Genomic DNA, 15,284 nt, shown 5'->3' on the forward strand with positions numbered 1-15,284 from the left:
CCCCCACACACACACATAGATGCAAGAGATGTATGAGCTGATCATGAAGCACAAGCGTGCCATGGCAGACATGCAGAAGTTGTGGGAAAAAGCCATCCGAGACCACCAGCATGAATATGACAGCGATGAAGAAGTGGACGAGGGAGCTGGGACCTGGGAACATCAGCTAAGGAAGATGGAGATGGAAAAGACACGTGGTATGATTTTTTTTTTAAGTCATTCACATAAATTTAAAAATCCTCATCTATTAATGATGACCTGTGTTTTTATGAGATGAAACACAATCCTTGCTGTAAGATTGTTTTGTTTTGTACACCTCCAGAGTGGGCAGAGTCTTTGACAGAGATGGGCAAAGGGAAACATTTTATTGGTGACTTCCTTCCCCCTGAAGAACTGGACAAGTTCATGGAGACGTTTAAAGCACTCAAAGTTAGTTTCCCCTGGATTCCTTTGCCTTTTAGCTTGATTGAGTGAAATCTGTTAGGTCTGATGAAATACAATAACCTCTTGGAATTAGAGGATAAAGATAACCACACATGTTTCTGTCAAATTGTGAGACTCAAAATCCAAAACCTTAAACTTTTAATAAATATGTTTCCTACATTTAAAGTAGGGTATTTTTAGGACAAAGGTCATGCAAGAGTGAGTGCCTGTTGTGACACTTGTTAAAGTTTCAGGTTGCATAAGGTAAATGAAGAAATATCAGTACTTTGACATGTTAAATCTGTAATAAAATAATCAGACACAGTCTTCATTTTTGTTATATCTACAAAGCTGAGGAAAATCCTCCCTCAGCTATCATCATTTGAAAGTCATGTTTGTCTTATTCTGTTTATGTAACGTCTTTTTATAATAATTCATGTGCATCACACCTGCCTAACTTGTGTTGTGGACTTGCAGGAAGGTCGGGACCCTGACTACTCAGAGTACAAAGAGTTTAAGTTGACAGTGGAGAATCTTGGTTTCCGAATGCTCATGAAAATGGGCTGGAAGGAAGGGGAAGGCCTCGGCAATGAAGGACAGGGAATCAAAGATCCTGTCAACAAGTGAGTCTTTATTCATCACAAGTAGTGACTGAAACCACTGTGGGAGAAAACGTCTTGGATTGTTAGAGAAAAATTAGCTTTTAAGACAAAAAAACAAAAGCACATCTTTTAGTAGTCCAATGTTAAAAATAATCCCTGCTGTTTTATGTTCACCGTAAGATAATATTGACTTAAAGTGCCTCTGATCTGCATAGTCTTCAAATGCAATATGTCAAATAAAACATCTTTATATGTAAGAAACTTGGCATAATATACAATTTTACCAACTTGCACATTTTCTGTTGAACTTGGCTCAGCCAAAATGCAACAGGAAGTGACATCAAAGGGGAACTTTTCAAGAAAAAGGAACTCAGTGGTTTTTGTTTATTGAAACAATTTGAACTCTGATCTTTCATCTCTCTGATAGCGCCTCAAAATAATCTAAAGAAACATCAGATTCTTCTCCACAGTCTGTGTTGTTGGTTATTATAGCAATACTCTGTTTACATGCAGGCATTCCCCTTTGACATCACTTCCTGTGACTTCACATGCGAAAATCTCTATTGTTCATCTCAGCAGCATCTTATTTTTTTTTGCAATATGTGAACGTTTTCTTTCACAAAATGCACTCAGATTTGTTACAAAAATTTGGTGTCACAGGCACTTTAAAGGTTCATTATCACTTTATCTTATAATAGAAATGAAATCAGTGCAGTTGTTTGCAGATGAATTAGTATGTTTTTTTTGATCAAGGTCTTTTTATTAATTTTTTTAACAAACCACAAAAAAGAACAGACTTACAAAAACATAAAAAAAACACACACACCCAAAATCCCTCCCATCCCTCCCCTCCTATATCGGATCCACTGAAACAACCAAAATCGATCTTGTATTAATACAAGTGATACAATGAACAGGTTTGTGTATAATGAAACAATATTTAACCTTTACACAAAATTATCTGCCAAATTTTTTTCTACATAAGATATAAATGGCTGCCAAATGTCAAAAAATTTAGTATATCTAATCTTCTCTAAATGAATGTAAGACATAACTTCTCTTAACCAATGACCATATACTGGAGGATGTGGATCCTTCCATCGAAGAAGAATAAGTCTTCTAGCCAGAGAGCAGAAAGCTAACACCGTCCTCTGATGTTCACTGAGGGAAGCCTCTGCTGGAGCCACCCCAAAAAGAGAAATGAATGGTGAAGGATGAACAGTTCGTCCAAATAGTCCTGAAAAGGTATCAAAGATGCCTTGCCAATATCCATGTAGCTTAGGACAGGACCAGAATGTGTGCAGAAGTGTGGCAGGAGATTGTCTGCAGCGATCACACGTCGGATCCAAGTCCTTTTTGAATTTGCACAATCTGTCCTTAGACCAGTGTAGACGATGTACTACCTTGAATTGAACTATAACATGTTTCACACATATTGAGGACGAATATATATTTTGAATAATTTTTTGCCAAACTGTGTCTGATATGGATTCCTCCAAGTCCATCTCCCACTTGCCCTTCAAAGAAACTAAATTGGAGTCAGAAAATGAGCTGAGCAGAGAATAAACTCTGCTCTTAGAGCGTTTTGTTACAGACTTACACATCAGAATCTCATCTATAAGAGAAGTTGGGGGGCGTAGAGGAAAACATCCAGAGTTTGACATTACAAAATGTCTCAGTTGTAAATACCTGAAGAACTGTGACTTATGGATGTCAAAGTTCTGTGCTAACTGTTCAAATGAGGCGAACTTATTGTCTATATAAAGATCATTTAGAGAAGTTATTCCCTTTAAACTCCAAGTATTGAAAACAGAGTCCATTAGTGAAGGAGCAAACATATGGTTTGGTTATTCAAAACCATACTAATCCATATATGTATTGATTAGTATGGTTTTGTCTGTTATTTATTTAGGTCTTTGTTATGGCTGCCATTTTGATWAGCTGATGCAGGTTAAACCATGAAAATCTGACTAAAGGTCAGCAACAGTTACTAAAAAGAACATTAATTGGTATTATCTGTATTGATGCTTTGGAATTTATATTTGTTTTTTAATAAATCAGGTTTGTTTGTTTGTTTGTTTGTTTGTTTGTTTTTTCAGACCGTTTTTGCTTAATTTCAGTCTACCAGACAGAAATAAAATGAGAATTTATTTACAAATTTAACTCTCTGTCCCACTTTAGAGGAACTACAGCTTTGAATGGGGCAGGGTTTGGAATCGAACGTCCAGCTGAGCTTTCAAAAACTGACGATGAGTACGATGCTTTCCGAAAGAGGATGATGCTTGCTTACCGCTTCAGGCCAAACCCACTGGTAATGTATAAGTTTGCTCTTTATTATTTATTTTATTTTATTATTTGGAAGTGCGTGATTTTTCATTATCTGAATTTATTTAGCTGACTTACAATTGGATGCAAAATTTTTAGTGTTAAAATAAAAAGTGACATCAAACGGGAGCTCTTTCAGAAAAGGAACGCCATGGTTTTTGTTCATTATTATATTATTTGAACTCTGATTTTTATTTATCTTTGATAGTGACTCAAAATTATCTAAAGAAGCATCAGATTCTTCTCTACAATCTGTGTTTTAAGCTGTTGTAGCAATGCTCTGTTCACATTTGGACTTTGACATCACTTCCTGTTATTGCACATCCAAATATCTCAACACCGTTAAACTCTTGCAGTATTTATCAATGTTATCTTTCTAAAAATGCATTTATATTTATTACAAAAATTGTTGTCACAGGTACTTTAATGTGGGGCTAATATGTTCAGCACTGGTCAAGTGTCTTTTTGATACATTTTAATTTAACCCGCTGTTTTGTTTTGTTTTGTTTTTTCCTTTACAGAATAATCCCCGGAGGCCTTATTACTGATACAGAGGACCCTTTCTGTCTATACTTGTTGTTGTTTATCATAACATTTAGCATTGGCTTCTTGGCTTGGTTATGAAATAAACATTGTTTTAACTGTGGAGTTCAAAATATCAGAGAAAAGTGGTTAAAATCTGAAATTTAAAGAAATATTGTTGGTGACATTTTCTGTTTACCACAGAACTATATTCTTTAAGTATTTACCCACCGGTTTGTTACATTTCAGTGTAAAAGTGTAACAAGTTAAATATATGAAGATTACATCTGTAATTTTTTATGATTTTCCTACACTTTTAATTTTCATCCTTTTATTAATCTTCGTACTTCCAACCAAATAGCAGTTCTGTATAAAAAAAAATCATCTGTAATACTCGTGAGTTTGTTGCTGTACTCCTTTCATGTTTTTTTTTTCTTTTTCAAAATAAAATCACCCCCTTTGAAATGTGAAGTTGTCACACAAGTCCCAAGAAATTCAGTGAGGTGCAGCTGTGTATTTGCATTAAACGGCACGTGTGTGTGCTACGTGCAGACGTTTTCTGTGCTTTTGTTGATATTTCGGTCACGTTTCATTTCTGCATCGCTCTTGTTTTAAAGCAGGCTCACCCTCCTTGATCAGTGAAATCAGACCTTCACTTCGGCATTCCTTAGAGATGTTTACACAGGATAAATATAACCCGAGATCCCAGCTGAGCAAGAGCAGCTTTTTAGCCACATCGTCAAACAAAAATAACAGAGCTCAAAATGTAAATAAAGTTTGTAAGAAGCATAAATTATAATGGTGGGATAAACCTAAAATGTTACAAAATGATAAGAATCAGTGCAGGTTTCAACTTTGTGTCAACAGATGACAAAGCGTTGTCTGAAAATTGACAAATATTTACCGGTAACTTTTTTTTATTTCAATATAATCTGTTCTATAACTGTTGCACATGTTAAGCATCTAAATATTGTGGAATTGTGCAAGTAGTGAATGAGTGGATCAGATTTTCTTATTGTAGATGGTACCAAAAAACAGCTGCTTTGGATTATTAGGATTCTTTTTTTTTTTTAGCATAGATGAGTAAATGAGTATTAAGGAGTCAACAATTTTTAAAGCTGAAGTAACAAAATTTACAAAAATTACATGTTGGGAAATGTTTGTAAAACAAAAATAAATGTGTCTTGCAAAGAAACTGTGGTTTACAACTTTGTTTTGCAATTATTTCMATTTTTAGTCTAAAATTATAACTTTGTGTTTCTTCTTGATTGTTTTGTTTTTATAGTTTTCTCCCATCATTATAATTTTAGGCTTTATTTTCATTGTCTCAGTTTTAAAACATAATTTTCTTAAACGTTTGTCATAGGTCTCAGATTAATGAAAGAATAAAACACACAAGAAATATAATAAATAAACTACAAATGTATATAAAATGTACAAAAGGCTGTTGTATATAAATCCCATTAATACATGAAATAAAATTCGTAGTAATTAAGGCAAAGAATAAAATATAAACAGACTTGGTTTAGGATAAGCACTTGTAACACTTTCCTTTTGAAATGAATGCATCACATTTCTTATCTTGTTTCTTTATTCACACAAACACAGGCAAAAGTAACCAGTTAAGAACAACTAATGGGAAGTGACAGCTAAAAAGGGCCCAATAGGAGCTAAGGGTCAGCAGTTGGCAGACATGGCTGCAAAATCCAGTGTGGGGATCCTGATAACTTGCAGCTCTCCCAACTTCCCATGTCCAACACAACCAGTGGTTCCACCAATAACAAAAGAAAAATACATATTCAATATTATTTATGAGCATAGTATTAGCATTTATTTTTGCTGCAGTAAGTCATTTTACTTGTGAATGCTGTTAAAAATAAAAGTCATGCAGAGAAACAAACAATGTTATTATATTTTGTCAAAATACATTTTCTTAATAGAAGAATCATCATCCAATTTAGTAAACTGCAATGCCACATGGGTTTACTGAGACATACGTTTCTACCCAGGTCAGGGGTCTGCAACCTGCGGCTCTGGGGCCACATGTGGCTCTTTGGTCCCTCTGCAGTGACTCTTTGAAAATTTGATCAAACATAACAGATTTTTTTGTTTGTTTTGTTTTTTATTCTCACAACACTAATAAACTGTAAGCAAATATGTGATCAATACTATTAATATAAAAAGTAAAACATTGTGCTAGCCTGTTGTCTACCTAAATAATCCAACTTCTTTCTATGATTTTTCTCTCAAATCCATCAGGGTTACCTTAAAACAGACTACATAATATTAAGATTTAGGGGAAAAAATGTCTGACTAATTCAGCTGTACTAGTTTTTATGAAATTCTGTATAAACTGTTTATTGGATTAGCCAGTATTTTTCTTGTGTCGTGTTTTTTTTCTTCAGTTCTGAAGTGTGAAAATAATAAATAATAAAATTCACAATATGTTTTTTAGGTTTATGTCACCTCCACTGGCCATAAACGTTCACGAAAAGGTCTTGAAAAGGCCCACAAACCACCAGTTTATAATCACAGTTGTAGTTTATTTTGCGGCTCTGGGCGCATTTTATTAGTGAGCCAAGGAACAGAAATGGCTCTTTTGATTGTAAAGGTTGCAGACCCCTGGTCCAGGTGGTTAAATGGTAAATTTCTAAATGGAGAGTAAAAAATAAGAAAAAGCTCTGGATATTTACCTGCGATATGGTAAGTGTGCATTACAGCCACATACTGATTGAATCAAAATGTTTTTACATAATCTTTCTATTATTCTTTTTTCTAACTTCGTAATTTTAAAAACAAAAACTTCAATAAACATATAATATTCTGTATACTTTTACCTAACCTTTTTGTACATGTATACGTGTTTCTCTGTTGGATATATTGCCTTTCACATTTTTGGACCTCGAGGCTTGCCGTTGTACCCGCCCATGCCATGAGACGAGCGCTATGACACGGGAGTCTCCAGGCCTGCTGCAGTAACGTGTGTGGCTGTTCGTGGGGGAGGGAGGTAAACAAGATGGCGACAACCTGAGAGGCTGGAGTAGCACGGAGAGTGAAGGAAAAATTACTGGTATTGTGTGTTACACTCCAGAGAAGCGTTTACCTCACCAAGGACGGACACACAAAGTGGAAATAAACCCCACGACGGACACTTATTCATTCGGATAAAGGTGAGAGGCGCGCCTTAGCTTGGAAAACTGTCTAGAAGCAATTTACATTGGAATCTGAGCGTCTCTTGCTAAGCATCGGTTAGCTTGCATTAGCTGAATTAATCTGGTGTGTTTCGGGGCGTATTACACGTAAAAACGGGTGCTAGTTTTGCTGTTAGTTGAGGTTAATGCAGCGTAGTTGGAGAACAACGCGCGTCACTTCGTGTGCCGCTTCTCCCCCCTGCACATCATGAAGTGAAGTTAGCTTAAACATTAGCTACCGTTGTGTGACGACGTTTCGCTCGTCACCCCCCACCACCAAGCATTCACCCAGCTTTCGCTAAAAACAAATGCATCGCTGTGGTTTCAAAGTTTAAACTTTTTCTAATTGTTTAGTATATGTTTTTCGGGGAAGAGCTCGAATAGGAAAGCTAATATAGCCTACAGAAAGTTAGCAGCTAGTTTGCGTGATATTTGTTTAATTGCTTACTAAAGTCTATCGAAGATAGTTTGGTAATGCTTAATGAAGGAAAAGCTAACACCTATCATTAAAAATAATTTGCGTATGTTGTCTACCTTTAAACATTGTAATTCATATACCCCTCCTCGAGATGTGAATACCACATAATTTAAAGTCCCCAGCCCCTATCTATTACAACTTAAATATGTTGTGATTGCTTCCTGTAATAAAGCCATACATTTTCAGACTTGAATGTAAAACTTTTAATACTTCACCTTACCCACTGACCTACCTGTAAAAGTTGCTTTTTTTTCCCATTTGTTGTGTGTACAAATTTAAAGGCTCATCTCTTTGTGTCTGATTACAGCAAAGGAGAAAGCTGAGTTTAAACTTGCCAAATGTTTATGTGGAAATATATATTTTTAAATACAATAAGCATGCTGTAGGTAGATATAGGAGCAACGCAACTGTGATGATTTTTAATGATGTACTCATTTTTCAGGTTCTAATCTGTACGAACTACGGCAACATGGAGGACACCTGAGGACGGTTCAACACATTCGGTGGTTCAGTCGACCTCCAGGAGCCTGACTGACACCAGCTATTGGATTGATCCTGCTGCATGTTCCGGTGGTTATTCTATGCTTGGATCCAGTCCAGCTTTACCCTCTTATGTGTCCTATGGAAAGTATGCCACCCAGCAAGGACCTCTGACAGAAATGCAGTGCTGCAAGGCCCTAAAGCAAGACTGGTTTCATTTACCTAAAGTTGTATGGTATTAAAGATAAAACAAGAAGTCTGTCAAAAAGGAGAATACCATTGCAGAATCGCCATTTTTCTCATTTTTGTTTGAACTGCAGTCATCGTAGCTCATATTGCACAGTCAAAAGCACTAAATCAGCACTTGAGCCAACAGGTTCTGCACCTCTTTTAGCTTGTACAGAAAGAGCCCTAATGTTTACAGGTTTCATATTGATCATCCACCTCCAGGCCTCATTTCTCTCTCTCTCATTTGTCAGTATTTTCTGGAAACACTCGGTTAAGTGCTGAAAGGTTAACCGCGGTTTACACCATACCACCAGTCGTAGCCGGTTTTTTTAAAGCTTTTTTTTCTTTTGCACACGAGGCTTAAGCAGTGGTTCTACAACAACCAGTCATGAGTGCCGGGGAGCTGCATCATCTTGATTATCTAAATGAAAATGAGCTTATGGAGATGGATACTTTTATTCACCGCATTGACTCTACCGAGGTGATCTACCAACCTCGGAGGAAGAGGGCAAAGCTAATAGGAAAGTACCTGATGGGGGATCTGCTAGGAGAAGGATCGTACGGCAAAGTGAAAGAAATGCTGGACTCGGAAACACTTTGTCGCAGGGCTGTCAAGATACTGAAGAAGAAGAAGCTCAGGAGGATTCCCAACGGAGAGGCGAATGTGAAAAAGTAAGTTTTGTTTGCAAGCTTGTTATCTGACTTTATTTGCATTTTTTGCAGTTTGAGTTTTAACACGTAACCTCGTACTTTTTGAAGTGGAAATGGTTCATTATGCTGCTACGCTAATTTGAATCTGCACTGAAAATTTAATTAAAAATAACCCTGCAAATGATTTCCTGTCTTGGACAGTATTTAGATTATATCTTGCCCCTTCATTTGCAATCCTGAATTTAAAACTCAAATACAAATAATACCATTTTTATCTTTTGCACAAATAAGTGATTAGTTGTTTTTGATTATTCTGGTTCTTATTGTTTTCTGCAGGAGAAAGCAACTGTACTTAATACATATCAAAGTAGAAAGATATACTTGGTAGTGTTTCATCTTTTTTTGCATGATTTTAAAATTATATTTCAGGTTTTTCCTTTATGGCAATGAAGCACACAGTTTGAAGTAATACTCCCATGAGATGTGTTTTCTTTGATGTATTCTTATTAGAAAAGTTTTTCTCTTTTGCCTTTAGCCATGTTCACTGTTGTGTTAGGAATAAAATATATCATATTTGTATACAAAGCATAGCTGCAAGACATTTACTTCAAGAGAGAATAACACAAAGCAAATATTTTTGCTAACTATGAGTTTAGCACAATTATTGTGAACAAAACGTGTTTACAGATATGCTCTTGATGGATCCAGTCTTAGTGAGTTGGGTAAACAAATTAAATATAGACACTTGGTTAAAAACAGAAATTAATTTGAATAGCTTGGTTTTGTTCTAATGATTAAGATTAGATGCAATCTGTGCAATCCAAGTTGTCAAAGTGAGCGTCTTAGAAGAAAAAAATATTTTTTACAGTTATTTGTGTAGAATTCATGTCTGCATAGCCACTTGGCTGATAGCTCATAGTTTTACTGTCATTTTGTGGTTTAGCTGCCGTACATATCGGTCAAACTGTTCTTGTCACTAACATTCTTATTAGCGAAAGAAGTTTTAATCACTTCACTTTTATTAAACACTATCCAGCCTTTCGCTGTGGGCCTGCGCTAATTATAGCAGCAGCTTTAGAAAACTGTCAGAATGAGTTCACTCAGAGGGAAAGAAGCTCTGCAAAATGTTTGTAGGACAAATTCCAAGCAGCGGCAGCAGAATAATGAAAGTCTGTTTATACTGTTCACCAAGAATAATTTTCTTTGTGGGTGCTTTGATATTCTGTATTTTGGGATCTCCCACCTACTACCAACTGAAATTTAGCCATTTTTACACAGATGCATATTAATAAATCCCCTTTTATTTAGTAGCTGAAATGAGTTAGCAGTGGCTGCAGAACAGTATCTATGCTGGCTCTGCTCTGGTTAGTGGTGTATTGTATTCAGAGCTCTTCTGAGAATACTTGGAGCTCAGTCCACCATTTATAAAGTGGTGCAGGTCTCAGACTGTGCAATGCCCGTTTGTTCCTTTTTAAATGGAGGATTGAAAACACTGGCTAAGTAAATCAGTTTTTTTTTTCACACTCTAAAACCAAATGTACTGGCCCAGACACTGTCCCCTGTTCACACATGCAGGACAGGAAAGAGTTTCACTGCAACCTAAATCTCAAAATTAACGCAAAGTTGGGATGTGAGCTACTCTAGTGAAAATGTGTTTGCTTGAAGGATTCTTTAAAAAGTGCATTAAGGCCCTGTCACACTTATGTCATCTTTAAAATGTTCATAAAAGATGTCTACGTTGAAGATGGAATTTAAAAAAAATCAACAGGAAGCTTCTTGCCGGCATGCACATAATGTAATTCTAACAAACTAATCAAATTATAAAACTTTTACTAGCAATTTAGACATAAATGTTTCATAAGTTGGCATAAGTTGTCTATGGTAACAGGGCCTTAAGGTTGCCTTTACTGCCTCTTTTAGTTTTATGCTGTTTTGTATGTCATCTTAGAAATTTTGTTTTTGTTTTTGGACTGGTAATTTACAACTAAACACCTTTTTAGCTGCTTTACATAATTTCCCTAGGTTTTAAGATGTCTGTGACATGCTTTGGTCAAAGTACAATAGGATTACAATATTACAGCACTGTTCTTTGTTCCGTCTTTAAAGCTATTTATGTTATTAGTTAGCTATTTAGTTACGTGTGTAGCTTGCCCTTTTCTCTAGGACATCTTTTGATCTGGTTGTAAACACACAATTTACTCTCAATTACCCTTGAAGGATGTTTTTTACCCTTTGAAAAGTTACATAGAACTTAAAGGGTCTTTCTGGACATGTAGAGAATTTAAGTAACTTTTGTTGTGACTATATCTGAATCATTTCAGCAATAAAAGAAAAACTATTTGACTGCACTAGTCTTCGGTTAAACCCGGAATCTTCAAAAAGAATTGGTCACGGTTGTGTTAGCTGACAGACCTTCAACAGTTTAGAAGAGAGCCTCTTTCACAAAGTCCTCCCAAGCCAAGCAAGGAAAGTCTTTTCTACTACCTCTGTGGGCAAAAGTGAGCGGCGTGGCGGGCATGGGGAGCTGAAGTTGCCCCACTGCAGATAAGGGAGGCAGGGAGAGATGAAATGGTCAAGTCTGTGTAAGGATAAGCCGGCCTGGCAGCTTGAGGGTGTGATGTTGTGATGACACACTGTGCTATCAGCAGGCTGTGGGGTTTGAAATGATATGAGGGAGACGTCCGACATGCATTTTAAGTGCTGCGCTCCTCATCAATGCCGCAGAGTTAAATTCCACACCTCATAAAGTTCTACAACGCTGGATTTATTATGCAAGTGGAGAACGTCACCATACTCGTCCGGCTCGATTGTCACATTAACGGACGACTAGAGGCAGCTTCGAAAGGGGGGTTTGTATTTGCAGGCTTATTGCCGAAATGTTTTGTGAAAAGGCCTTGTGAGCTGGTGCCATTCAGTGGCTGCTTAGCATTCCTGTCAACCAGAACACTTCCTGCTTTTACAGTGTTGCTATTGGAGTGGGCATGCCCATGCTGGTATTGACTGTGCAATGCCACTTGTGTTGCTATGGTAACACCCCAGGAAAGCCTGTCTGGAATGACAGGAACGTACACGAACGTCTAGTCGCCCCAGCGCAGCATAGACTCAGATTTTGGTGTGTCGTTTATGTTGCTGCTGCATTACAGCGGCTTCTGTATCGCTGAGTGTTGCAGTCCTCTCAGCTCTGCAGGCTGTAAGCACACAAGGTCCTTCAGCACAAATTTGAGCTCAGACTGCAGATGGACTGCAGCGGTCACCATCTGAGCCTTCACTGTCAGCCCGGCCTCTGCTTTATGCTTTTGCACTACGGAGACGAGCTGCGGTCTGGATGACACAAACACACACTGTGCTTTAGAGATGAGTCATCTGTGCTTGTTTTGTTGCATAGTGGAGAGGTTCATAAAGAACACCTTACCACATTTGATTATATTTTTTTCTTGAAGTGGCTTCATTATCAGTGCAGTGAAGCAGCAGTAAATTATAGGTTTGTGTGAAAGCAAGAGGCACATTAGGCCCGATATATCCATCTGTCAGTGGTGAGGTTGTGTTAAAGGAAAAGAGCTGACACGGCTCATCAACAGCACAGTGATAATTACGCCCAGAGAAGCTCCTGTTTGTTTTCTTATGTGAGGACAGATGTTTCAGACATGCCTGGACCCAAACGTTTTATTTTAGACACTGATGCACTCTCTTATTGCCCTGAGCTAAAACTAATTGTAAATCATTTGTAGTCTGGAAAATGTAAAGAAAATTCAATTTGGGCAGTCAAGATTTTTAGATAGGCTTTTGCATTTAAAGTATTTTTGGGGGAATATTTTTGGGCTGCACAATATCAGTAAAACCTGTGATGTGCAATAACAGTGCTTAATATTGAGACGACGATATGACTTACAATTAATGAAGTGTTAATTTAAGTATAACGTTTTGATGTCTTTCAGCTCTGGGTTCAAAAACAACAACTTATACATAATTTCCATTTCAACATGACAATTTTATTTTAAAAAACGAAACTAGACACAGTTGCTGTAGTAGCAGTGAAACCACAAACGGCATGCAAAACAGTTGACTTTTAAAGCATATCCATAAAACATTTTCTGATGCTTGAAAAACACCCCCTACTTTTAGGTGTTTTAAAATAAGTAATAAAACAAAAACCCGTCCAAATAAGAGACATTCTTTTTTTAACCACAAGTTCTTTGCATACATTTTCCTCGCATGTCTTGCTGTCAGCCACTAAGCTTGCTCGGTTGTTTGTTATTCACCCACGTCCGCGTAGGGGGTGGGTATCTAATGCGAGGAGATTCATTTGACTGATCAAATACTTCAAGCTTCTGTGTGATTGACAAAACGCAGAAATGCAAACATTTGAGCTAACCGTTTCTTGCAGTCTGTGCAGTTTTTTGCGAAATGCCTTTTGCACAGGCTGTTATTGCAATGTCAATACATTTTCGATATATTGTGCAGCCCTAATTGATCATATTATTCCTGGTATTCATTTTTGTCCACTAAATATGCCATGATATTGAAAAATGTGTTGAGAGCATTGAGGCTGTCAAAGCACTTTTTGTGTGTATCATTGCCGTACACTTACTTTTGTCTTAATGTTTGTCCTTTACAGAGACATGACTGAGAGTGCTGAAAAGAACAATTGTGTACACACCTTTAGAGTAAAACAGTACTTTATGTTATGTTGCCTAAAATATAAAAGTCCTCAAAAAGTTAGTTTTTTCATATCATATTTCCCCAACAATTAGCATCAGCATACCGAAGGTGTAGTGGTCCTGTAAATCATAAGGGTTTGGGGGTGGGGAGGTATTGTGTATTTTCAAGGCATATAGTTCTGGTCTACCATAATCAAGTAACTGTTATCAAGTAACCGTTACCTTCAGTTGTTCTGAAAATGCTGTATATATCAAAAATAAACCTGACTTTCCATCATAGCATAATCTATCTAAACACCTTGAAATTGGCCAGTCTCTTTAAGAACCTCCTACCATTTCTGACACTCCCACTTCAGCCGTCTTCCCAACCGTGCTTCAGGGTAGGGCTGCTCTGTGGGGCGGGAGCTAGCTACACTGAGCTCCAGGGAGGAGCTTTGTGTAATTGGTCAATGCTTTGTACCAGCAAGCGTTTAAGCAGCTCTAAATGGCTACCACTGGAGATGCAATGATTTCTTAAATATACATGAATGAGTCAAAGCAACACTCTGTTTTTGATGAGGAAATTATATACATGATATAAAGATCAAACGTTTCTGTCAAAGACTGTAAAAATACTGTAGGCTGTTTAGTTTTTTTTATAAAGTTTTGAAAATATTGTCACGAGGACGGCACCATTTTATTAACTCTGCAAAGCATACCAGGTAAATGACAACATTCACTAGTTTTTCTGGTGGTCAGTTTAGCCTGTTAGCTCTGAGCTAAGATATACTGTATATGTATTGGCCTGAGTGCTAATCCTATATCGCCATATATGTGTATTAGCTCTGCGCAAATGCCGAAGCTAACAGGCTAAACTGAGGTTCTTCACTCCATGAAGCAGGTCTGTTGTCCTCCATCCACATTTTCAGTTTCAGGCTGAGTCATTTCTACATTCTCCTCTCTGTCAAAAAAAAAATGGACATTGATGTAATTAATTGTGGCTGCACACATCCACTTTGCTGTTTTTTGGTCTGTATTGATGAAACAAAAGTCATATTACATAAACTTAAAAGCTAGTAATTGCAAATACGAAAAGAAATAACTACTGCCAAACAAAGTGTTATGTTATAAATGGCAGTGATAAAACAGAACACCTGCACGATCCAGTGACATTATTATGTCAATGTGTTGATGTATGAGACCTGTACTTTAGCCTATATTCAAGCAGAAGGGAGCCACAGTTAGTATTATATTACTTCTAGATGTTGTGCTTGATTTGTGCCTTTTTATTTTGTATTTTCTCCTACAGGGAGATTCAGCTGCTAAGAAGACTCCAACACAAGAATGTGATTCAGTTAGTTGATGTGCTCTACAACGAGGAGAAGCAGAAAATATATCCTCTTCTAAATCTAGATACTGATGAGGTGTACCATAAATGTGACTGTTGTTTAGGGCTATACTTTTGTATTTTAGTTTAACAGCTTCACATTTATTTATTTATTTATTATTCAATAAATTTGTTTGGTATTGAAAATTCTCCTTGACCCCTAACATACGTATATGGTGATGGAGTATTGTGTTTGTGGGATGCAAGAGATGTTGGACAGCGTTCCAGAGAAAAGGTTTCCAGTATTTCAAGCTCACGGGTAAGTCTCAATATTATCTTATTTTTTTTCACTCCCTCTTCCCCCCCTAGTCTCTCTCGCTCTCGCTCTCGCTCTCTCTCTCTCTCTCTCTCTCTCTCTCT

The 15,284-nt window shown here is 37.0% G+C and overlaps 2 protein-coding genes across 2 annotated transcripts in view; both read left to right on the forward strand.

Annotated features, from left to right (window-relative positions):
• Positions 1 to 5,067, forward strand: part of sugp1 (SURP and G patch domain containing 1) — a gene marked incomplete in the record, with an annotated part of 11,961 nt that extends 6,894 nt beyond the window's left edge. The window contains 5 exon segments of the mRNA XM_014021276.1: positions 20 to 197; positions 323 to 429; positions 901 to 1,046; positions 3,207 to 3,336; positions 3,872 to 5,067. Coding sequence (XP_013876730.1) covers positions 20 to 197; positions 323 to 429; positions 901 to 1,046; positions 3,207 to 3,336; positions 3,872 to 3,898 — 588 coding nt within the window.
• A 1,775-nt stretch (positions 5,068 to 6,842) lies between these two features.
• stk11 (serine/threonine kinase 11) overlaps positions 6,843 to 15,284 on the forward strand; it is a 19,174-nt gene continuing 10,732 nt past the window's right edge. Inside the window, exons 1-4 of the mRNA XM_014021302.1 lie at positions 6,843 to 7,042; positions 7,984 to 8,921; positions 14,847 to 14,930; positions 15,094 to 15,183. Of these exons, the coding sequence (XP_013876756.1) occupies positions 8,638 to 8,921; positions 14,847 to 14,930; positions 15,094 to 15,183 (458 nt within the window). The 5' untranslated portion in view covers positions 6,843 to 7,042; positions 7,984 to 8,637. The remainder of the gene's footprint in view (positions 7,043 to 7,983; positions 8,922 to 14,846; positions 14,931 to 15,093; positions 15,184 to 15,284) is intronic.

Source organism: Austrofundulus limnaeus, unplaced genomic scaffold (genome assembly GCF_001266775.1).
Source record: "Austrofundulus limnaeus strain Quisiro unplaced genomic scaffold, Austrofundulus_limnaeus-1.0 Scaffold3, whole genome shotgun sequence".
Taxonomy (NCBI): Eukaryota; Metazoa; Chordata; class Actinopteri; order Cyprinodontiformes; family Rivulidae; genus Austrofundulus; species Austrofundulus limnaeus.